At 50.1% G+C, this 25,526-nt stretch overlaps 1 protein-coding gene across 7 annotated transcripts in view; it reads right to left on the minus strand.

Moving 5' to 3' along the window:
* Positions 1 to 25,526, minus strand: part of RXRG (retinoid X receptor gamma) — a 40,911-nt gene that overhangs the window by 12,170 nt on the left and 3,215 nt on the right. The window contains exons 1-2 of one of the 7 annotated variants that reach the window (XM_085586798.1): positions 10,418 to 10,726; positions 10,074 to 10,190 (exon numbers count right to left, since the gene is read on the minus strand). The exons of 3 other annotated variants lie outside the window; for them this stretch is intronic. In XM_085586798.1, coding sequence (XP_085442924.1) covers positions 10,074 to 10,137 — 64 coding nt within the window. In that variant the 5' untranslated portion in view covers positions 10,138 to 10,190; positions 10,418 to 10,726. Of the gene's footprint in view, positions 1 to 10,073; positions 10,191 to 10,417; positions 10,765 to 25,526 lie in introns of those variants that run through there. 3 more of the 7 variants (XM_085586797.1, XM_085586800.1, XM_085586799.1) reach the window with 3 other exon arrangements.

Genomic DNA, 25,526 nt, shown 5'->3' on the forward strand with positions numbered 1-25,526 from the left:
GAAATTTTAATGTGAAAACTAGTCCTTCTCCTTCACCTTCTTCCTCATGAGTTTGAGCAGTATTGTATAATTAAATAAAAAGTCCAGCATTGAAAGTCACGGGTAATTAGTTATTGAGTTAAAAGTAAAAATAATTTAAGTGTCATTTCTTAATTAGACAGTTTATCTTTAAAAGGCCTTGTAGAGAAAGAAATACAGCTCCATTTTTAGCTTGCTTGAGTGAAGTACTGTAAAACTCACACTTTGTGAGACTGTAATATAGATAAGAACTAGTAAACATCTAAGTCCAAACAAGAAATACCGTCCCACACATTTAATCCTGACCTTAGCAGAAGAAATAAACTAAAGAATCCACAATATGCAGCAACAAAGCTTATTGTGGAGATAATGCTTAATAACAAAATATTCCTTCTCCACTTTGGTGCCTGAGCAGACTTGGAGGAAGGCACCACGTGCCTGCCTGCCTCAGGCTGGTTTTCAGGTTTCTCTGCACTCTTCCCTGAGGTCCCATTTCTTTTGTCCAAGGCAGCTCTAGGGACAGCATGCTTCTGAACCCTGAAATCCTCACCAGCCAGCCTGGAAACTCTGAATGTTCCACACGTCTTATGGAGCCTCTCTGCACCTTGAGGTGGCTCTGGCCTTGTGCTCCCATGGCTCAGTTTTCCCCCTTCCCACCTGTGGGAATCCAGAGCTTCCCTCTGGCTGCCTGGCAGGTCTGGGACCCTGGCAGGGTCAGGAAACCCCCTGGACAGAGTCCCCAGAAGCTCTGAGTGTTTGGTACGAGTAATAATTAAGTGTGGCACAGGTGCAAAAGTAAAATTTTAGGATTCTAGATGAGGGGTTCAAAGGGGACAAGATGGAGGAAATTGGGTGTGCCTTGTCCTTTTTCTCCTTCTTCATGCCCTCCATGTCTCACTGTGGTGTTGGCATTTTTCTGTTGGTTCAGGCTGGGGACACACTGTCCAACGTAGGTGACAGATATTGGCACGTTCTTGTAAATGCAGCCCAGGGAGTTTCTGGTATTTAATGTTTGTAACATCCCACTGAGGGCAGAGCCCCACACGCTGCCCTGCAGGACAGAGCCGGGCAGGGCAGCAGAACATGTTAGAGATAAACAGAATAAACAACCTTGGAACCAGCACAGACCAATTATGGCTTCTGCTTTGGCAGTGAGGCTGAGAGACAGAGACTTTCTACAATCTCAGGATCATCAATACCTCGGATTCCAACATCATCCATGTGTGCCTCCCTTGTGCCTTTTCACATGTTTCCTCCCAAAGCTGGGTGCCAGCATCTTCCACAGGCACTGGAGCAACCCAGGAATGGCTCATGACACACTAGCAATGCAAATTTCAGGACAAGGCAGCCAGAAAACAATTTGTCCTTGATTTTTCCTCATTTGTACAAAGCAGAGCAGAGACTTTGGCCACACAGATGTGCCAGGGCACTCTCAGAGCTACGAGGACAGGGGGTTTCCTCCCTCCACACTGAAGAGCTGCAGTGCACATCACCAAGCTGAGCCTCGCAGCAGCCCCACCAGATCAGTCTGCCCCTGAGGCCTGCTGAGGAAGAGGTGGTGTAGAAAAACAATAAAACCCTGATCATTGCCACTTCAGGGCAGACTCTGAGGCTGAACAGCTTGAGCAAGGCCTAAATACTGTCTGTCTTCTGTAAGGCCAGTCTCAAAGAGGGTATCTAGGTATCAAATGCCTACTAGTCCCAATGGGATAGGCATCTAGGTGCATTTTAAGGATTTCCATGACCTTTTCTCCCTTCCTTAGAGCTTACCAGTCCTGGTTAGCATTAGCTGTCATTAACATTTCTGTGAACCATTATTTCTCTGTTGGTTTTTCAACACAGGAGATCATTCCCCGGAGTAGCAAGGCAAAGATGTTGTGTGGGAAGGTCACACAGTTGGTTTTCCTGGCTGGCACAGAGGATACATTCTCCCATTGCATTTGCAAGTAAGGCAGCGCTTTGGTGTTTTGTTTGTTTGTGTTTTTTCCTCCTTTTAACATTATTGCAAAGTTATTTACGTGACAGTGTTTGTTATTCTACCTGAAGTAACAATCAAATCTGATTCAAAGGGAAGATGCACAATAAAGACGGGAAAAGGTCAGCTTGCTGAATAACATTAAAGACATTTGTCAGAGTCAAGGAGGACTCGATCCGCCGTTATCAACCCACTTCAGACTTAATTCTGCTGAGGGAGGGGGAGAAAAGGTCTTTGTCAATTCTTGCTTTGGCTTTTTGGATCAATTCTCCCGGTGGGAAAGCGATGTGCAGCAAGAGGAAGCCGGCTCAATGACAACAGCAGAAGCCTCAGAGGCAGCGAGGCGGTCTGGAGGCAGGAACAGGGCTCTGCCTGCTGCCACAGAGTCACCCCACATCCCCCTGCCACCATCAGGGAGACACACAGCCTGGTTTCTGCTGGCAGACAGCAAAATCCCTGCCTTGGAATGGATTCCAAGTGCTCCAGTCCTTCATCCCAGAGTGCCTTTAGCACTGGGTAGAAGCTGTGCTGTTTGCCTGGACCCCCCTTACCTAAGCAAGCACTCAGCTCACACAGACACCTCAGATGTTTCTTGGGGCTTAAAAGGATCATCCTGACCCGGGCCATTATCAGCTTCAGAGAAAAGCAAATGCATTTTTCATCACCTGTGGTACCGTAACACACAGTCCTCCCCAGCATCTGTAGCACAGACCTAGAAAGAATTTGCTTTTACGCCTCTTTAAATAAATAGGTAAACAACATTGCCTTTGAGGATTCCTCAGCTTGGAAAATAAGTCATTGCAGGGGATACTGGGCAGAGATCTATCACACCAGGACAGCTGAGCAGAAGAATGGTTCTTCATCCTTTTCCATTAACACAGAAAAGGGCATATTTTGAAAGTATCATGCAGAAGATTTAAACCAATAAGAAAAGCCACCCAGGAGAGTTAACTCTGGTTTTATGCCAGACCTTTCAGAAATGCTGTCGCTGCTAAGTTTCTCCATCAGAGAAGCTCCAAGTTTCACAAGGAGCCAGAGCAAGGCTTTCTCACCAGGAGGCTGCTGATCACTCCTGCCCAGGCCAAGGGGAAGATGTTTCAGGGCTGTGCCCAGGGGGATCCCCTAGACCCCAGGATGGACCAAAGGTCAAAGCCAGGAAACCTGGAGGTTTTGTACCTCTGTTATCCCAGCAATGAGATATCAAAGAGGAAGTGTGAATGCACAAAGGAGTGCTGGTGGAGATGGATGGATAAATGAAAATACCTACTGAGAGCACAGAGGTGTAAAGCCAGGCTTTGCCAGGGCCTGATGACACAAACCAGGGTTAACGTGCTTGTTTCAACAGTGCCTGGCTACACTGTCCTGCCAAGGCTCTGACAAACCCCTTGGTCAAATCCAGCAGCGTTAACTTGCCACTTACCAAAGGACAACTTTATCCATCTGTTACAAATTGGAATAACGCCCCCATTTAGAAAAGCACAACAATGACGACAAAAAGACCACAAAAAAACAAAAAAAAATTGACTTCCAGTCCACTTCTGGGGTAAGTCTGCTAAGTCATCTGCCAGGGGAGCAGAAATGCATTCTCCTGCACCTGGGGAAAATCCTCCTCTCAGCTTCTCATTTTCAGGCTAGAGTGCTCAGAGAGGGATATAAGAAATGACTGTTAGCAAACTCTCAGCTTGTGAGAGGAACAATTTTCATGGCTGAAAGGTGTCCAGGAAGAGCCAAGCCAAAGCATCCTTGACCCTGGGGTTAATTATTCGCTCAGCTGAATATGCTCAAACTTGTTTCAGTTCAAAGCCAGGGAGGTTTGGACTGTGCAAACAGCCAAGTTTTGAAAGAAAAATAATTAAATTAAACGACCTGCAAGAAAATACTGATGGTCTGTATCCCCTATCTCCCAGCAGAACCCAGAAAGATCCTGTGTTCACTGGGATGGAATGGCTTTACTCTGGGTATTTTCTCTCATCATCTGGGAGACAGACAAATGGCAGTGGAACAGGGCTGGAGAGGAGCTGCTCTGCAGCAGGGAAGCAGCTGTGGGACGGAGCAGGGTGGGCTGGGGAGACAGGACCCAGTCCTGCACGGGGCACAGGTGACATTTAGCCAGGCCTGCAGCGTGTCCATCAGGTAATGCAAGGTGACAGCAGGGATGGGGACGCCCCGAGCACAGGGCACCAAGCACGCTGGCCATGTCCCCACGCCAGCTGGGGAGACCAGCTGGGACCTGCACCGAGCATCAGGGCTCGCTGCCCCTCCTCACCACCCACTTGCACTCATCCTTGGCTTGTTTCTGATCCACAGGTGGGGCTGCTTGTCCTTCTTCCCTGTTTCCCTTCTCCACATTAATGCCTGGACAGATAATATCCTGCCCGAATTCAGGGAAGCTTGATTTTGTATCTGCTTCTCTCCTGGAGGAGCAGGGGAAGGGAAGGCAGGAGGATTGTGTGGATTTGGCAGTATCTCTGCTGCAAACACGCACTGCCCAGAGAACCCAGTGACTCCATCAGCTCTCCACAAGCTGCAGAAACACACACTCCAGCCTTCTCTTGGAAAGGTGCAAAGCTTAGGAAGGAAGAACTTGCTTCTGGGTGCTTCCCTGTTTCAAAGTGGCTCTGCAAATTGCAGGGTTTGTGGCACGGTTGAATATTAGGAATATTAAGCAGAGAGTACAGACACCAAATTCAGCCAAGCATGACTTTGTTGTGACTTAAATTTTTCATTCAGTAAAATGACATGGTATGTGGACTTTCTTGAAGTTCATTACAAAGGTAAATATCCTGCAGAATCAGAATTGCACAACACATGATTGGGTCTTCGCATGACATTGTGGGTTAATTTTGAGTCACACATCTGCAAAATCCATGAACAAAATAGCTCTTTGTATCTCGTGAGCTAAACCAAAATGTGCATATATGTAGGTACTTATTTGTTAAGAATGTTTTGATGTCACTTGAGCAAAGTGAAACAGTATCCACTTTAATTTCTGGAAATCACATTTGTTTCAGAGGTCCACATCGTTTTACTCCTAAGTAAGCATTTGGGTTATGTGGTTTGGGCACGTAAGTGTCTTTCTGGAAGAAAAAGGGAAATTAAGTGAATTCTGGATTTGTGGCATGGTTCGTGGCAGGGAGCAGCTGAAGTGCACACACACACACACACACAGATACAGTGTCCATACTGTTGCTTCAGCACTCAGAATAAGGATCATATCTGATGCCACATTAGGCATCTCTGCTGACATTAGGAAAAATAATGAAGAAAGACCCCAAGAAACACTCAGCTCTCTGCATTTTGAAAATACTGCCCTTGAGGACATAAGCAACAGCATTACCCTCACCCACCAGCTGCTGAAGATGAGCAAGCACACAAAGCTTTGGCACTTGACTTCCAACCGTGTTTCATCTTCACTTTAGCAAAATCCTAATCCAGGGATAGGAAACTTGCATGAATAGCCTCATAAAAGCAGAAGAACACCATCCACACCACAGCAGATGTGTAGGTGTCCAACAGATGCACCTGCAGAGCACAAAAGCCTCAGGTCCACCACACCAATGCTGAACAGCCAGGTCTGGGCTAACACTGAAACTGAGGGTAGGTGAGCTTGATAAAGGCACTTTGGATGCAGCTCTGTGCTCCAAGCACTGCACAGGTAAAGCTGAGGAAGGCGTGGAAACAAAGACTTCTCTTCTCTTCTGCAGGAGTGCACAAGTTACCCCACATACCTCGGTGAAGGCAGTAGGAAAAGAAGGAACCTGGGCTGCAACCAACAAAACTGTCTTGATTTTCACACAAATCATGGCAACAAACATCAGCTTCAGTGGTTACACCTGAGCAGCAAGAAGAGTCAAAATGCAGAGGCCAGAAACATCCAAGCACTACACACACTGTCTGTTTAACCACCACAGGCTGCAGGTTTGTTTTAGCTAATGCCCCTTCAGCTCTAACGCCCAGCAAAGCCTTGAGAGAAATAACCACGTTCAACACCAGGGTCTGACCTCCTCTAAGGCCTAAAACAATCCTTGAAGATCCCTGGCAAGCCTAGAGATGATGAGACTCTCAACATTCACAGTTTCCTTTTTAATGTCAGAGAGAATCAAAAGCTGGAAGTCATCGAATAGCGAAAAAACACTTATGCTCCCAAGGCTTCAGAGAAAAGGCTCACAAACATTTAAAGGTGTGAGCTGCCCTGCCTGACACATGACTTTGCAGATACTTCATCCTCTGCAGATCAGAAAGCACCGAGAAGTGGGAAGAGACAGGCAGAGAAGGGCTGATTTCAGGAGAGGAGCACGAGTGTGCGTGGGAGGTGCAGCCTGGCAAGCAGCTCATCCTTGGGGACGACCTTGAAAGGGAAATACCTGAGAGAAACACTCCTGAGAATGGCTGCAGTTATGGTAGCAGGATACCCCCAGTAACTGGAATTAAGCAAAGTTTTGCTGCTGTGACTGCAGAAGTTGTTTTGGTTTAATACACAGAAGATGAACCAAAAAAGCTTCCTTTTCTGGTGATATTTTTAACCATCCAAGCAGATTCCCACAGACAGTACAAACTGCCATGCTAACAACCCACAGAAAGGTTCGTGGGTTTGCCTTGCTTTTAAGGTCCAGTAACCTCTGTGTTTCTGTCTTCCTGCTCAAGTCCATGTCAATAAATAATGCAGCCTTCCCTGAGCACTAAAAACAAGGAGGAAATATCTCAGGAGCTGTAGTGGCACATGTGGGAGCAGGGGTTTCTCCAGCAGGGACCTACACAGGGCAGCAGAAAGTTTCCCTCAGCTCTCCAGGTGGTGGGAAGAGCTGCTTCCTCTCTCCTCTGGTACTGCTCCTGTGCCTCCCTTGCAAACAGGGACATCCAAAACCTGGCCACAAGAAGCTGTGTGTCGTGCCCAAATGTCCTTGGACATACTAAGCTATTGACCCACTGTCCAATTTCAGTCAAATCAGGCCAAGACCTCAAAATAGCATCTGCTGCTGAGCCTGCACCAGGGAAAGACTCCTTTAGCAACTACACATCAAGTAATTAAAAAAGAACTACAAGCCAAATTTACTCACCCTAACAAGGTATCACATCTCCCTGGTGACCACAGTAACACACAAGAGTTGACTAAAGTTCCTCATCTCAAAAAAAAAAAAAAGAGAAAAAAGTCATTGAATTTGGGTGTTGAAGGGTTTTTCCCATGATTGTTTGATCGGATTTCCCACTTGGCCAGCAGCCACCAGTAAAAAACATGCAAAAATTCTTACAGTTGTCTTTGAATTTGTGGAGAGGCTACAGGTCCCCAGGAGAATGGATCCCATTGACTGAAGGACCTTTGGTTGCCTCAGGCAACTGAAGGCAGGTTTCTCCTGCTTGAAAAGAAAATTTTTCACAACATTTAAAATTTTGTTTTCCCAGATGCCAGAGTTACTCAGCCACTGGATTTTCTCACACCTTTGCTGGGTCAAAGGGCTTTTCTCCATCCTCACATCCACAATTATATGAATGGACACAGCAAGCCATGATATCCAGGGAAAAAAAGCATCCTGCAGGTCACAAAAGCTGGGACCATCACAAAAAAAAGTTCCAGCCAGCCAGGCAGCAGAGCCACTCCAGCACAATGTGGATTTTCCTCTCCCTATCCCCTAAACGACCTGGCTTAACCCTGCTTTGCTTGGGAGAGCTGACAAGATTGCAGCCGGAGGTGGTGTGGCCAGAGGCCAAGTTACATGAGTACTAATAAAAGAGACTTTGTGGAGGAGCCAAGTTAGTTCTTGTCCCCAACCAATGGTGCCAGAGAGTGCTCAGAAAGAGAGGACAGTCAGCACAGCATCTTTCCTTGCCCTGGGAGCTGGGCTTTGGGTGAAATGCAACCTTCTGGAGAATAAAAACACATTTTTAAGCCCTTTCTTTGCTGCTGTAGCCCAGCCTCAGCCCAGCACATCTCCTGCTTTAGATGTCTAAGGGTGACTCATCTGAACATTTTCCCTGCTATTCTACAAACTCATCTGTGACACCTTGGAGCCTGATTGTCATTTTCTCATCACAAATCATGTGCTTATGACCAAGTTGTGGATGTACTTTCTCAGACAAATTTGGTGGTGCTATTCAGATATTTAAGATCAAAGCGAGTGTTACACACCATCAAAAACATGCACCTTATTTCTAATCTGAATGCAGATAAAATTAAGGTAAAGGAGATGTAACAGCTACATGAAAGCGAAGAAAAAGACAGCAAGTAGACACCCTTTTTTTGCCATCTTGCTGAAATTGAAGCCCAGAATTTCAGAGCTAAAGGAAATCTGAATGCAAGAAGAACAGCAGAACCTGCATCCCCTTAACTTTGCCCTCCAGCAACACAGTGCAATGAATGCCACAAGCTGACAGCTTAGTGTGGACACTGCCCTGGCATGCTGATGTTCCCCCTAATGCACATCCAGAAAGAGTTTCATGGCTTTTCCAAGGATGGGGGAGCAGGAAACACCAGGAACACATCGTGGGCCTGATGGAGATGCAGGCTGCCTGCATGGGCTTCGTGGTGAGGACCCAAGGCAGTGGAGGATCCCTTCCACCCGTGGTCACCACGACCTCTCCTCCTCCAAAGCCTGGCTGCCCTCTCACACAGGCCCAAAGCTGTCTGACCAAAACAGGCACTGCTTTCTCAGCCAGCCAGAATCCCCCTCTGCAGACCCAGCCACATGAGGAGAGGGAGCTGCCACACCACCAGGATGCCACAGGGACATGGATGCCCTCTGACTTTGAGGGGAGCGTGGCCAGGAGTGGTAAACTCCATCCAGGGAGCACAAGACAGGACAGAGGGACTGTTTTAAAGCATCCCAAACAAAACTTGGCCAATGCTTTTGCATCTCTGCCAGGCATTCACATAGAGAAAACACCTCTGTTTCTAATACTAAGTTGGAAGCAAGTTAAAACACCAGTTTAATACTTTAAATGGAAGTTAAACTCCCAACATACTGAACTGTTGGAGAACAGTCCCTTTGCCTTTATTGGTGGAACAGAAATCCCTCTGCTCCTATTACCAACTTCCTCTCCTAGAAATCTCCCAAAGGCTCTGCTGAGTGTTGTGACCCTTGTCCCTACAGGGATCTCTGCCTGGTTCCTACGAAGATCAGCTTGAATGTCACTTTTCTTTTGGTTCATTGCAAATTTGTAATAGAAATAAATTAAACACAAATAACACTTTCATTGTTTCGTTCTTATTGCAGCAGTAGGAGAGAGTTCAGCTTGTCTTTGCTGGGTCCTTAAAACCACCAGTGAGCAATAGATTCTCCCAAGGAGTCATCCCCTTTCTGCAGAAACAGCCTAAAAAGGTATTTGGGAAAGTCGAGCGCTTGTGAAACTCGAGGATAACTTGATGCAATACCAATGAGTTTTCTGGAGTTGGAGAATTACCAGAGGTGAGCATCTGGTGAAAAAGGGAGGGGGAATTAAACCCACACATAGTGGGAACATCCCATGTGCAATGTGATGTCTTCACAAACTGCTTATCCAGCAGAGAAATAACAGGCTGATGTACACAGCCTGGGGGCCTCCAGAGCAAATCCTGAAGGCATTTACCCACCTTGAAGGGCTGGGAGCAGCTTAAAGAGCTTTCCGGAGGTACCAAGACTTCGCACACGCATGCACTTTAAGTTCCATCAGTACTTTCACCAGTCCATAGGTGGGTGCTCCCAGCCCCTCGCAGCCGAGCACTCCAACCTACAGCTCCTCAACCCATTCCCCTCGCAGGGCAAGGGGAATAACTCCAGATAAAGCATAAAGAGTAATCGCAAAGTCCATTTCCCCAGAGCATCCGCGGTTCCTGCGGCCAGGGCTTGCTCACGGGGGGCACAGGGGTGTCACAGCCCCAGCCCTTTGCCGTCCCCCTGGGCAGCCTCCCCTGGCTAATCTGACACAGCTCCACACGATTATGGTGGGATCCGTGTCACAAGGGCAGGAGACAGCCCCACAAGGCAAGGAATTAGCCCTCTTAAGATTTTTCTAGGGAGGTGTTTCATGTTTGAAAACTAATCCTCCACACCCCTTCCCCCCCCACCAACAACTTAATAAAAATTAAATTGGAAAGATGCTTGCTTACTTGGTTTGATGCCGTTCTTACAATGAAGAGATTCAAGCCACCACACACAGACACAAACATGCATCTCCCAAATGATCCACTAAACTTCAAAGCGGAGCGCAGCGGTTTGACTCAAGCCTGCAAAATTTCAGGCAAGCCTGGTCTGGCTGTGCAGAAGTTCACAGCACATAAAACCACAGGACAGCTTCAATCACAAGCACACGGGCACTGTAGGTTACAGCCACATCCGAGCTAGGTTAAACACGTTTTTAAATTCCCTTTACACCCTCCTCGCCGCCGCTGCGGGATCAGTTCCTCCCCTTAACCCAGAAGGCACAGATCGCAAACGCAAGTAAAATACTTACTGCCAAAGCCCGCAGGAAACTTAATGAAGTGAGGATAATTCCCATACATGTTTAATCCTCAGTTCATCGCTCGCCTTTCTCGACGCAACTGCCTCCTCTTAAACTTCAAAGCTGCCCGGAGCGCGGCGCAGCCCGCCGGGCTCGGGGCATGGCCGGGCAGGAGCGGGGGCTCTCGGAGGGTGCCGGGGCAGCTTCCTCCAGCCGCGGGCTCATCCTCGCCTCACGCCGGCAGCAGCCGGGGCTGAGCCATCCCCCCGTCCCCGCTCAGCTCCGGCTCCTGCGCTCGCCTGGCTCGGCTCCCCGCGAATCGCCGGCGCACCGGGCGCGCAGCATAATCGCCCGCCTGAGACGCCAATCAATGCACGGCGGCTCCGCTATAGATCGGGAATTGGGAGGAGGGGGAGAGCTGAAGTTGTTCAGGGGAGGAGCGTGGTGGGAAGGAGGGGGGGATTTGCTTTTCCACCAGTGGAGGCTCGGCGCGGTGTGTTGGGCGCAGCAGCTGCCGGCCGTGCGGAGGGTCTCTGCGGGCAGGCAAAGGAGCAGCCCTCGCTATGAGCAGTTCCACGTCCACGCTCGCATCCCACACCGAATCGTGCCTCAGCTGTGCTCCCGAAATCACGTCACGGCCCCGAGGTGCTGGGCTCAGCCACCCCGAGGAAATGCCAGGCTGAGGAGCCGCAGGACCTTCCCGGGGCTAGCAGGGCTGGCAGCTCAACTCTCATCCCAGCCGCACCCGAAGGAGCACAAAGGACACGCGAACCACGCCAAAAGCCTCATTAACCAGCTGCCGAAGCTGCGTGGGGTGAGGAGAGGTGGGACACGGGACAGAGCCCGGGGGACGCTCAGTCCGTGCTGCATACAGTCAGTAAAGTTCGCAGCAGAGCTTCAGACAGCGCCAGACTACATCCACACCTTCAGTCCAATGCCCGGCCCTCCCGACAATGAAGTTCTGCGGGAAATGTGTGGGAATCAGCAGAAACAAGCCGGCAGCTGCCGGCCGGGGCAGAGCCCATGCGGTCCCCAGCGCTGCCCCCTCCGTGCCCGGTGCTCCGGAGCAGGAGCAGCCCCAGTTCCCTGGCTGGCATCCCCCAGCCCAACTCTGCACTTCTGGGGAGAGGCAAAGATACAGCACAGCCACTGACTCTGGGCTCTGATCTGGGAAGCCTCAAAGGAAGCCACCTCAAAGGAATGGAGGAGGGAGCAGTTTTGCCGGAGATGTGCATTAATATGTGTGCTGGAGGAGAAGGTGGCTTGCAGACCTGTCATTGCCACATGGCAGAGAAAGGGGGCTCAGGGGTTTTGCCTTCCTGGGGGGACCATGGGGAGCATGGCATGCAAGCAGCAAGACAAAAAGAGGGAAGAACAGATTAGGATGTTTGGCATCCTACAAGGGCCTTCTGGCACTTGGCTCTCTCTAGGTGACCCCAGGACCCATTTTACTCTTTGGCACAAAGAATGTTGGAAGGGGAAGGCATGGACTGTGCCAGCCCAGAGCTGTTCAGAGCACCCAGCAGCAGCTCAGGCAGATGCTGACTGAGGTGCAGTCAGCCCTGAGGTATCACATCTGCAGGAGAAGGAAAGGTTGCCCTTGTTAGCTCTGTTTCTTCCTTTGCTCTCAGACATTGCCACATCCATTTATCTCTAGCTGGAGTTTAGGCAAGGGCAAGGGTTTTCCCTTTCCCTTATATTAACAACCTTTATTTTTAAAAAGTGATTTTATTTCTTCCAATTCCTGCTCTGCATTTGCATGTGGGGACTTGATAATGTGCAGTATTGGGAGGACACCATGGCATGGATGCACAGCTTTTTATGGACAGCAGGTACACCAGATCAGTTCCAGGACTTAGACTTTACCTGGGAATGGGAACCTAACACTTGGGAGTGCATCTCCACAGAGCAGAACAAGTGGATAACCTGCCTGCTGTCAGGAACAAGGAGGTTTGCAGGCAGTAGGAACAGCATTCTGTATAGCCCATTAGCTGTGGCCTAGCTTTACACACACCTTCTTTTTTTCTCACAGTTAAAAAACCAAAAAAGCAACCAAGAGATCAGTATTCAGAGTAGGTTCTACTGAGGCAAAAATACCCAAGCAACTGCAGTCTTGCAGGGGGAATACAGACAGCAGAGATCACTCTTGTATTTTCTATCTGGCCACCTTTCACATCTCATTTGTTTTATTGCACAAACATTAATGGCACTGCAGAACTGTTTTCAGAGGAGGAGAGGCAGCTGAGCACACATCCCTCTCACTGGCCACAAGGTTTGAGCCCTGGGGAAGGGAGACCAAAGGGTTTGATGACCAGCATGAGAGCACAACACAACACAGCAGCATCTGACTGTGTAGTGCTGTGTCCTGTCCCTCTCCTGTTTGGCTGAGCTTGCATCCTGCCCCCAGCATACAACAAGGCCATCCCAGTGAATGTTCTCAGCTCAGGCCAGTCCTTCCAGTGTTCACAGCTGCATCCAGGTGCAGGAGATGTAGCCACAGCTCCTGTTTCAATGAAGGCTGCCCCACACTCCATCCACCCTGTCTAACCCAAGTGGTGGCAATCCCAGCAACCACAAGGGTTTCTAACCCGTTGGCAGAGTTTGCTGTTTCAGGATAACACTGGCTTTGCCTCCAGTGCTGTCCTTTAACAGCCACGCTGGGGATCCTTGTTAGGAGCAGGAAGCAAAAGCCAGGCACCAGGCAGGGATACCTCAATGCCCTGCAGGCAGAAACCCAGGGCACTGCTGAGCAACAGGCTGCAAGGTGGCTTGTTTCAATCTCCTGATAGAAAATTGGATTTCTCAGCAGGGCAAGTTTTTTTTTCCTCTGCCACAAGACCCAAAGAAACATTTTTCAATCAAAAAAAAAATAAAATATCGTAGCAAACAACCTGCTTTCAAAAGAAGTGATTTTTCACATCCACACACACAAACATACCCACTCAGTAAGATGCAAAAGTTCCACACAAGAGGGGGACTTTGTGCAGCCCCACACACGACCTGCCAGAGGGATGTTTCTCTGATCTGGGAAAGCTCTGGCATGGCTGTCCAGCACCTGTGCAGAGATGCAGTGTGGCCTTGTGCCCCTGGTCCCCAGGTGCCCACCAGCATTCCAAATTCAGATGCTGTTTCGAGACAAATCCACTCTTGCACACCAGTTTTGCTTCCACCTGCTCGAGTCACACCTCCCTGCCGTGCCAGCCTGGCTTGTCCCCTGCCCTCAGGCTGGGCAGGAGGGTTTGTGCCTGTCAGAATCTGAGGTATTGATGATCCTGAGATTGTAGAAAGTCTCTGTCTTTCTGCCCCGCTGCCAAAGAAGAAGCCATAATTGGTCTGTGCTGGTTTCCAGGTTGTTTATTCTGTTTATCTCTCACATGTTCTGCTGCCCTGCCCAGCTCTGTCCTGCAGGGCAGCGTGTGGGGCTCTGCCCTCAGTGGGATGTTACAAACATTAAATACCACAAACTCCCTGGGCTGCATTTACAATAACGTGCCAATATCTGTCACCTACGTTGGACAGTGTGTCCCCAGCCTGAACCAACAGAAAAATGCCAACACCACAGTGACACATGGAGGGCATGAAGAAGGAGAAGAAGGACAAGGCACACCCAATTTCCTCCATCTTGTCCCCTTTGGACCCCTCATCTAGAATCCTAAAATTTTACTTTTACACCCATGCCACACTTTACTACTCATATCAAACACTCAGAGCTTGTAATTCATGCTGTAAGATTGAAAACTCTTTTCCATGGCCAGAGATCACAGCCAGTGTCTCTGGGGGCTCTGTCCAGGGGGGTTCCTGACCCCTGCCAGGGTCCCAGACCTGCCAGGGCAGCCAGAGGGAAGCCCTGGATTCCCACAGGTGCCCTTGCCAAGCAGGGGCAGAGGCAGCTCCATGCTCAGCCCAGCCCTGGGAACCGGGAGGTGTGAGCAGCTTTGTGCTCTAAGCACCAGCCGTGCCGAGGTTTAGCAGCACCATTTATTCTCACCCAGCACGCGGGATCTCAGCGGCTTTAATTCCATGCTAATGAAGTTTTAGTAGGGAATTATTTTTATTGATCTGCCCGGAGCAAAGATTTTAGACCAGCTCTGTCAGCACCCCCATCCCCACAGCTTTTTTCTTTCTTTGGGAGAGGAAAGAAGACAAAACAGCTCTGAGCTCCTTAAAAAGGTTGGCAGTCCCAAGCAGTAAGTGGATTACTTTATTGATTTTTAGCAGATCTGGGTTAGTGAGTGCTTAGCACTGCAGAACACATGCACACACAGAGCAACTTCAAGGAAACCCCTCCAGGCCCTTTCCTCAGGCCAATCAAGCGGCGAGCAATTAATTTAGGAGACTACCATGGATTTTGGAGCGTGGAGAAGTTCCAGTCCCTGCACCCGAGTCAGTCTGTGACAGACAGACTCTAGTAGCCAGCCCAGTCTCTTTTAAGCCATACTGCAGGACCTTACAGAGGCAGACCCTCAATTTCTTGTAGAATAGCATAATTCACAGCTTCAGAGTATTAAATGCTTTTTATTCCCCTGCCCGTCCTCATTGTTGTGTAAAAGGAGAAGACATTATGACTGCCACTGTTAATTTAGGAAGGAAAGCCATGGCCATGCTGCACCCAGATGGGATTCAGGGCTGCCAGGGGGCATCCAGCAGCCACACATGGGGCATCAGTCAGAGCAGGACTCCTGACAAAGCAGAACTGCTCAAGCCAACAAGATGCTAACCTTGTGTTGGGATCCCCAGCTCACTCACTCACCTCCCAGTTACCTTTCCAAGGCCACTGTACTGTAGATAGTATTTCTGAGTGTGCTGGAATAGCATGTCAAAGAACTCCTCCACCAGTACTACTCCACCAAGCCTTTTAGGGTGCTGGTCTCTGAAGACTGACTGCATAAGGGCCTACAGGGGAATAATTTTATCCCACTTTACACCAGAACTACGAAAGCTGGAAGGTAAATATGGTCCCTTTTCCTCAAACTAGGAAAAAACCCAAATATGTTCAAGAATAGACTGCCTTTGTTTAAAGGCAAAGGCAGTCTATGTACATACTGAGGCCATAGATATGACCAAATAAAAAGGTTGCAGCTCTTATAACCCCACAGCTGCACATTCATCTTCCTCCTGCCACACTGCTCCAGAGTAGCAGAATCCCAGGGGAAACCCACTTCCTGTGGGGTGCTGGTGTTAAAGCTGGGGCTCCCTTCACACGGCAAATGAGATGCAATAAGAGCTACCAGGCTGAGCACCCCAGGAGCCAAAATGCCCATTCTCCTCCCTGCTGGCCTCTGAGAGTGGCACAGACACCAGGTGACCTACTCAGGGCCAAACAGCAAGTCAGTGCCAGAGCAGGGACTTGAAACTGGATTTCTCCAGGCTGGCAAAGTGGATTGAGCCAGCCTCATCCATGTTCTGCACTGGTCCACAGCATTGGCCTGGGACAGGCACAAGTCTCCAAAAGCAAGGTGCCTCCCTGGAGATGGAGAGGAAGGGAGCTGCTGCATCAGCCCTTCCCCATCCATCCCTGCCCTTCCTCATGTCCAGCAATAACCACAGACACCAAGCTAATGAAATTAGGCCCAGAGAGCCCCACTGGGCTAATGCAATTACTGACAGCAGCACATTCAAACAGCAGCACCACAGGCACACCTGCAGGAGCACAGCCTGCCCTCTCCTTCTCCCCAGGAGAGAGAAGCCCCTGAGCCCCACAGCTGCCACCCAGGGTGAGTGCCATCCCCAAGGTGTCAGGGCCACCATCCCCAGTGCCAGGCTGCTCCAGGCAGGGAGGGCACTGCCTACCTTGCAGAAAGCACCGTCCCAGTGCAGCCAAGCTCAGCCTCTGAGGGCAGATTTAAAGAAGCCTGTTTAAACCTGGGAGACCTGCAATTATCAGCACCGTAATGAGGCCCTGGACACTAATCAGCGGTGTCACCGAATCCTCTTACGCCTGCCTAAGCACCTCCAGCAGCTTTGCTGGTGGCGGAGCCCAGCTGCCCAATCCTGCAGGGAATTACCACAGACAGGCACCAGTGGTGGCACTTAGGTATCTTGACACAGATGAGGGTAAAGGACTCCCAGGCATTTGTGCAAGGTGACAGAGATACCTGTCAAAGCCTCTGCCCAGCCCGGAAGGCACCTGGGCCAAGCCCACACTGGAGATGCACTGGAGTTGATGCCTTAGGATTTAGCTTTTATATTTTTCAGACCCTCTGCTGCTTTCGTGTATAACTCTAAAGCTCCATAGCCTGTCAGCTACTGTTCTCCCATTTTATTCAGACAAAACAATTCCTCTCTGGGCCTGAAACTCAAGGACACTTTATAGTCTCAAGCCCAGAGAGATGTAAATGACAGTGAACTGGGGGAGCAAACTCGGAGTAAATTATTTCATTACCTGAAGCTGTAATTGGAGGATTAACCCCTGATATGTAAAGGGACCAGATTTTTAACTGTATGAAAAACTTGTGACCATTGTTCATCTTGGGTGTAGCCTCTCTGTGAGATTTTTACTGCCCAAGGTGCACCTATTTGAAAACCTTCAATAAATACCTGCTTTTATTCTCTTAATCTTGTCCAGCCTCTGTTCCAAGCAACCACTCCAAGGCGTCAGGGTGAACAAACATTGCTTAACCAGCAGAGATATTTCCACGCTAAGGCTCCCTGAGCTGCAAAGGGCAGATTTACTCCTGCCAGCTGTGCCCATCAAGCCGAGGGGACGCTCCAAGAGAGTTTGGAGGCCCCGAGTGAGGCTGGCAGGTGACCCCGGCGCGCTCCTGCGCGCTGGCCGCGGCTCGCGGGGCGACGGGCTCCGCCTCACGCTCTCCGCTCCAACAATGCCCTCTTGAATATCGTGAGGGCAGCAAAAACAACCGGTCCACTATAATGCTGAGATATCCTGAGGCAGAAAATCCATTGGGAGCCCAGCTAGACAGAGCCGAGTCAATTAGACACTTTCTGGGGCGTCAAGCTGCCAACAATCCCGGCCTTTGTAACCGTGAAGAATCACTGCCTATGTGCTTCCCAGAGACTCCTCCTTGCCAGAGCAGAAAGGTCAGCAGCGGTAGCGTCATGGAAAAGCATGCAGTAAAGCATTCCTGGGAAGGTGGATCCAAAGAAGTGGCCATTTGGATCCTCTGGAAAATGAGATTTTGTCAAATGCGTCGGCTGCTTTGGGTTGGGCTTGCGGGGGAATGAGCAAGCCCTTGATGCAGGGGGTTTGTGCTGCAGCACAAAGGGGTTTGGGCATGCATTGTACCCTGAAGCAGTGCTGGGGTCCAGAGAGTGGAAGCTCAGAGTCTGGGAGTTCACAGCTCCCTGCCTGCTTTCAGACAGGTCGCTCCAGCTACTTACCTTTCGTGGAATAAATATCTGAGAGACAAAAAAGGAACCGCAGTATTCCAGCTAGGAGAGTCCCCCATCCCTCACACTTCAAGGGAAGCACCTTATGTCTCTTGTCCATCATCCAAGACAGCAAACTGTGCTGTAAAACCAGGATTCCAGGCTGGATGAGCACTGAATGAAGTGAGGATTTCTATGTGCAAGTGCTGACGTCTCTCACATCTAAAAGCAGGTCTCTGACAAAGGGGCTTTGTGTCCAGAAGAGATTTGGTTGGGAAACGAACACTCAGCTCTTAAGTTCACCTTGACAAGTCATTTGGTGTTCAGCAAGGGATAGTCAAAGGACAGGTGAAGAAAGGTTCACTTGATACCTCCTCCATACCACCCTGCAAGCAAACTTTCCATTCAGAATGCCTGAGAACACACAGGTTGTCATTTAAACACAAGCCCATCTTTACCCCTGCTGTTCACATGATGTGAAGCTGAGATTTCTGCAAAATGCCTGAAAACAGGTTATCTTCCTTCAAAGAAAACTACACCCTGACCAAGATTTCCAGATTTCCTCATCTGCTGAAAAAAAAAAAAGAACAAAACCAAAAAACTAGGGTTCTCAGAGAAATCTTGAAAGACACAGTAATTTCCCAGTTTTCCCACAACCATTCTTCAGACAAAACATCTCAACAGAAGGTGATCCTTGTCCAGGTTAGCTCTCCATTGCTGCTTGTAGGGACAAGTACTTCAAAAAAATTTAAAAGGCAACCCTCAGCCACAAATAAATACTGATTTAGAGGCTTCTTTGCCTAGCTAGAAACAAACTACCTACGTGAAACTTGATCCCCATACCTATCTCTGCAGAACTTCTGGAAAACTTTCAACCCCTTTTTTTCTCCCCTTGACCCTTCTCAATTCTTTATTATCTTTTTGCTGGATTTCTGCGAGCAGATTTGTTGGCCAGAGGCTGAGCTGGTGACACAGGAGGCATCTGCTGGACTTTGCATGGCTCACCACAGACTGGGGAAGGTCTTGTCACAGCAGTGCCCTGCTCAGGGCCACCAAGGGCCCCCACCTGCATCCCCCCTGGCAGGTGGCACAGCCTGCTGTGCAGCTGGGGGGCTTTGCTTGCTGCTCTCATGCTGTGCCATCCCCACCTTGATGCTTTTACATTTCCTCCTGCTTCAGCAAGTGCAAAACTCCGGAGACAACCTGTCAATCTCCATCACGTCCGGCTGCCTCAAACAGTCTATTTATACCAGCCAGGCTAACGTGGCTGTCCTGGAGTTCAAGGTAACAGGGGTTATTCCTGCTTGGACTAGCTCCTTTCTCAAGGGAGGAGGGCTGGAGGCATCCAAGAGTGTCGGAATCTGTGGTATTGATGATCCTGAGATTGCAGAAAGTCTCTGTCTGTCAGCCCCCTGCCAAAGCAGAAGCCATAATTGGTCTGTGCTGGTTCCAAGGTTGTTTATTCTGTTTATCTCTCACATGTTCTGCTGCCCTGCCCAGCTCTGTCCTGCAGGGCAGCGTGTGGGGCTCTGCCCTCAGTGGGATGTTACAAACATTAAATACCAGAAACTCCCTGGGCTGGATTTACAATAACGTGCCAATATCTGTCACCTACGTTGGACAGTGTGTCCCCAGCCTGAACCAACAGAAAAATGCCAACACCACAGTGAAACACGGAGGGCATGAAGAAGGAGAAAAAGGACAAGGCACACCCAATTTCCTCCATCTTGTCCCCTTTGGACCCCGAATCTAGAATCCTAAATTTTAATTTTGCACCTGTGCCACACTTAATTATTACTCGTATCAAACACTCAGAGATTGTAATTCATTCTGTAAGATTGAAAACTCTTTTCCATGGACAGCGATCACAGCCAGTGTCTCTGGGGGCTCTGTCCAGGGGGGTTCCTGAGCCCTGCCAGGGTCCCAGAACTTCCAGGGCAGCCAGAGGGAAGCTCTGGATTCCCACACAAGAGGAACATCCACATCAAGGGCTAGCACCAGCACCTTCATGGCTGAGGGCACAGCCATGGATCCCCAAGGTCCCAGCCACAGCAGCCAGGTCCCAAAAACCCAGAAGGCTGATATCTATCAAAAGACATCTGATCCCAGGTCCCTCTGGCTCCTGCCATGGGACAGGGGAGCTCAGCAGGTACTTTTGGATTTCTGATTCATGTCCTGTCTAAGAAAGACCACAACTTCAAGCCTGTTCACACTGAGTTCCTGCACGGAGCTCTGCCTGGATCAGGTGTGAGCCTCTGACTGCACACTGTCAATGCCACAGTGAGGGCTCCATCTTTCTCTGAACCACTCCTGTCTCTCCTTACATGTCTCCAGCAGAGTCTGTTCTCTGGCAGCCAGCAGATCTGGCCCAGGATAAAACCTGCCTTATCAAATTGGCCCCATTACAATAATTTGAAAATATCTGAGGAAGGAGAGGGCATTTATGCCAAATTAGCACTATGAGTTCACATGGCCATGAGCTTTAGATATGGACCAAGGGCCAAGAGTCACATCCACCAAATCAGCATGGCACAGCTCCAGCCAGCACTTCTCAGCCAGCTGTCTTTGGAGTTTAGTCCTTGCTCCAGTCAGTGAGGCATTTCCTGTTAGCCACAGTGGGAAGCTGCCCCTCTCACAGGATTCCTGGAGCTCCTCAGGAGCCAGACAACTCACCTGGATCCCACCTCCACTTCACTTCTGCAGGTGCCATTGGTACATTTAACCCCTTTTAAAGTAGATTTCTTCCCATCCATTGGGTCCCCTGAGAGCAGGGAAGGAAATCAAATACCACTAAAACCCAAGTGTGTCCTCAAGGAGGGAGAGGCAGATTTCTTAAGGCTTTGCTGCCTCCTCTCATGCACAAAGATCTCCTGTTTCTGTAGTGATACAGGATTTCTGGGGATGGGTCTCCTGAACTCCACTCAGGAATTTTTTAGGCAAGACTTGGAACAAGTTTCCATTGCTCCAAACACCCCAATCCAGCAACCCGGCCTGTGGAAGCCCCCAGCTCACACCTATGATGCCTCTGAGTCATCAGGGAATAAAAGCCCCACACCACATCCCCCAGCCAGTAAACCAGACCCCATCTTTGCCCAGAGACACAGCCATGTCCATGCTGTGGTGCAGATGTGCCCACCATGAACACCAAACCTGGAGGCACAACCCAAGCAATGAGGCACAAAATGAAGTATTTAAGATGAGCAAACCCAAAGAATCCCCTTGTGAACTGGCAGTAAAAAAAAGGAGAAGGGGGATGTAAAGAGCTCAGCCCTCACTGTCTCTGCCTCCACTGGTGGCCCAAACCATACCACTCTTGGTAGTTTGTGCCTGTCATGTAAGCCATGCAGACATTTCCATTTCACAGAAAAGGAACAGGTTCATTTTGAGGTCATCTCTTGATAGGTACAACTAATTTCAACAGATTCTGCCAACCCAGTCTGTTTGAGATGCAGAGGACCAACCTCCTCTTTGCCTTGCCAGCACAGACATACAACTCTCATCTGTCCTAGCAGCTGTCCTTCTCCTGAGACTCACCTCCTGGTGGCAGCCAAAGGGAGACAAACACAACATGAAACTCAGACAAGATGTTCTACAGCAAGGAAGGTTCCCCTGCAGAAGGTGTTTAAATCCCCTTGGTGCCTTGTGCAGCCCAGGGGTGGGTAAGGAGCCAGCTACAGTGCATATCCCTTCCCTCATCAATGCCCTCCATTGCCTTTCGTCTTCTCTTCTCAAAAGCTACAAGTTCCCCTGTACCAAATGGAAAATCCACTGGTATCTAAAGCTGTGGGAGCATGACAAAATTCCCCATGCCCCAAAGAAAGGACTGGCCCAGGATCAAGGCAGGGACAGACCACACCACACATGACAGCCCAAGAGCAAGGAGCAAACACATGAAGAATTTGCAGGGATGTGGAATGACATTTGCTGTCAAATATCTGCCCTTTGCCCCTCAACCCTTTTGCAGTAGAAAAAGAGGGAGAGAAAAGAGCAGCAGCCACACATTTTGGCCCTGTCCTTTCAAGTCTCTGAGCAGAAGGAGCAGTCTCTACACAGCAGAAGCACAGAAATGACCTGGGACTGGCACTGCACTCATGTGCACTGACTTAAGTCAGCTTATTAAAGCAAGCCCTAAAGATCAGCTTCTCCACAGAGCTGTCTCCTCTGCCAGCCAGACATATCCCAGCTGAAAAATCTGGAGCCCTGTCCCTTTTCAGGCCTTAAGTTTTCCAGACCAGCAGCACACCCTCTGAAAGGCTGATAAATTCACCAGTCCTAGGGCACAGTCCCAGGGTCTGTCCTGATGGTTGCAAAGACTGGCACTTCCCATCAGATAGTTCCTAAGCAGAAACTGGGAATCAGCACAGGCCAAGGAGTGTTCCCACCAGGAACTCTGGGTATTTAAGAGCCAAGCCATGTCCACACAGATTAGTCTCCATGGCTCATTTAAGTAATGAGGCTTTTAAATCACACCGACCTACTAAACCTTGCAGCCCTGGTACCTAAAATGCAGGGCAGCAAGGACCCAACACTTCAAGCACATCATAGACTGTGCAAGATACTCAGTGCCCTGAGTATTTCTCCCTGAATCCCCCCAGGCACCTGTGCCCAGTGGGAAGCTTTTCAGAAAGGAAAGATCCCACAGGCAGAGCAGACCCAGGAAACACGTTTACCTTTGCATTTACCACATGCTTTGGCACACAGAACCTCTGACCCAGGAGAACCAAGCAGCAAGGGGAGTATTGATGAACCCATGGTTAGGTGGAATGGAAGAGCTAAAAGAGTCAAGGGCCTCAGCTGACTCCAGGAGACACACCTGTCTGACAAACAAAGCAATCCCGTTTGGAATGGCCAAGAGGAGCCCTGCTGCCTTTTCCTGGGTGGAAGCCAAGCAGTCTGTGTGGCCTGGCTCCCAGAACCCCAGGCAAGGAGACCCAAAAGCAGAATCTCAGTCAGTGTTCTCTGCCCCTCCCACTCCTCTAGGAATTTGCACCTTTCTGTGCCTTCCTATCACCTTCAGGAAAGAATGTCCCAGAACCTCCCCCATCATCTGTAACACTCCTTGGAGAAGACCTTGCTTGTGTCTCTGATGGGCACCTTGCACAGCCACTCCCTTGGAGCCGCCACATTCCTGACCTTTGCAACAAGTCAGCAGTAAGAAAAAGGTCATTTACATCTGTCACCATCTGTGTGGCAGTGGATGGGGCCAGGGCTGCCAGAGAGCAGCCAGAAGTGCTCTGAAGGGATGTCTGTGCAGATATCCTTACAGATGTGGGGGCAGCCTGTCCTGGACCACAAGGTTATCAGTGGTGGGAGATGCTGAGCAGCTCAGGGCAGAGGCAGCTGGAGGAAGGACTCACTCTGCTTCTATCTTCCCTGGATGTATCCATCATTTTTAAGATGGACAGATGTTTGGCCTGGCTCTGAGTGCTTTTTACACCCAGGACAAGCTCTCACCCAGCCCACACAGCTCTGAGCTACTCCAAATCCAAATCCCAGCCTACACGCAGAGAGCAAACAAACAAACAAACAAATAAATAAACTCACAGACGCAGGTTCAAACCCCAGCATCCATTTTTCAGCCTGGAGAGGAAGGCAGGGAGGATGCTTGACATGATATGTGATGTGAGCACTCCCTGCCATCCCTCTGAAGCCACCTGCCCCATCCCCTGCTGTGCAGGCACCGCCAGCCCCGGGGCCCGTGTGCCCTGTGCGTGCGGGCGGTGATGGATGGCTCCCCAGCCAGCACACCAGCCCTCCCCAGGGCTCAGGCTCTGCACGAGAGCCCTGTCAGGGCCAGGGAGCATGGCCCAGCTCAGCAACAGGGCTGAGCTCTTCCCAGCTCCCTCCCACGACGGGGCAGCAGCGCTCAGATGTGTGTGATGGGGGGTGAAATCCAACCAGGGTGGGACAAGGCTCTTTGCATCTCAAGTGCTCAAGGTGCTGCTGCAGCTGTGGAGGAGTCTGTGTTGCCCAGGTGGTGATTTGCCAGGGGACAGGTCCACAAATGCTCCCCCTCCTCCCTCAGCAGTGCCCTGTTTCACCACCCAGAGCATTGGGAGGGGGGAATATTCACACGCTCCAGGGTCACTCTTGGCTTCTCTGGTCATATATCCTGAATAAAACCCACCCTAGAGCATGTGTCAGACCCAGCCTGCCTGCGTGCTGCCATTCCCCCAAACACAAACCCCACATCCTGGCTGCAAACCTGCCCCCAGCACCCTGCTGTCCCCTCCTCACCTCTGTATGCCTTTAACAGTTTGCTGGATTACCCATTGCAACTAAAATAACAAAGCTACAAAAGAAGAGGGCAAACAGACGAGATATTCTGCAGCAATTAGGGCTAACCAGGGGAGCAGGGAGCAGGGAATGAATGGACAATGGGGAGGGCAGGGACGTGGCAGCCCGGGCTTGGACAGGCTGGGCACGAACTGTCCTCAGAGGCCGGGTCCAAGGCAGGGAGCAGCGAGCTGGACGTAAGGAAAGCAGGGAGATGAAAAGGGTTATTTAAACAAGCACAGGGCAGTCCCCACAGGGCCTCCCTGTCCGCTTGGCTTCATCTCAGAGTGTCCAGGGAAGAGCAGCTCCCTCTTTCCCCCCTCTGTGAGCCCTTTCAGGTGGCGGGGGGACGCTGGCAAGCTGCGGTGGGGTCCGCTTAGAAAGGAAGGAATCCATTAATCTCTCTGGTAATTACTGCCACATATGGATTTGCACAATTACACTTCGTTAATTGGTTATTACAGGCAAGCCAGACTGATTGGGCAGAGCGGCTGAGCTTTAACCCCTTCGCTGCCCCTCCAGGGCCAGCCAAACATGGAGGCAGCCTTCCTCCCAAAACAGTGCTGTACTTTCCTGCTGGCTCCCATGCAAAGCACAGCCCTCAGCATCCAGACACGACATCTTTGCTCCCATGCCTTCTTTTCCACCGGGGAGCCCAAAGAAATGGGCCCAAGGGGGAAGGAGTGAGCCTGCACCTCAAGACAGCCCAACTCCCCAGGCAGCTTCATCTGCTCTGGGTTTGCAGCAGACACACCACGGACTCCCCAGGGTGCTGAGGAGTGGCAGACTCAGATTTTGTTTGTTTTTAGAAGGAGACTGAGATTCCTTGTGCTCTTCGGCTCTGTGCCCTCAAGCCCAGCAGGGTTGGTGCCAAGGACTGAAGAATCTCCCCCCAAGTCAGTCTCAGTCTCTGAACTCAGCTTCTCCTACAGGATCTGCAGTGTAATGTTTTTCTTCCTCCAAACACTCAAAACAGAGGATTTACTCTAGCAACAAATGCATACATAACCAGAGTAAAATAAGCTGTAACAAAAAATATGGATTAAGCCCTTGTAAAAGTCTTAACAGCGCAGGACTTCTGCCAGGTGGGAGTAGAGGCAGCCTGGCCTCCCCACAGTGCCACTGCCACCTCTGCCACCCCTCACAGGTGGGTAATGGACCATCCAAAACCTGGCCCCAAAATGTGCTGTTCAGGACCCGCAATGTTTCTGGAGAAAGCTCAGAAGAAGCAGGCCGAGGTGAGAGCAACTCCTGCCAGAACTGTATCAAAGGCTTCCCATTAAAAAAACTGTAACAAGAAAGCAACTAAGATCTTCCCAAAATCCCCACAGGGCAGAAGGGCTCGTGTGAAGAGACAGATGTGCTCAGCAGCCACTGACATCAAGGGCAGAGCAGGCACTGGCATCCTGGTCCTTCAGAGCTGCTGCACTGCCCTTGGACACAGGAGAGGGCACGGAGGAACTGCTCCAGACAGCTCCTGGTCTCCCAGGGGCAGCCCAGCGAGGCAGGGTCTCCTGGG

The sequence above is a fragment of the Lonchura striata genome, chromosome 8 (assembly GCF_050655825.1).
Source record: "Lonchura striata isolate lonStrDom1 chromosome 8, ASM5065582v1, whole genome shotgun sequence".
Taxonomy (NCBI): Eukaryota; Metazoa; Chordata; class Aves; order Passeriformes; family Estrildidae; genus Lonchura; species Lonchura striata.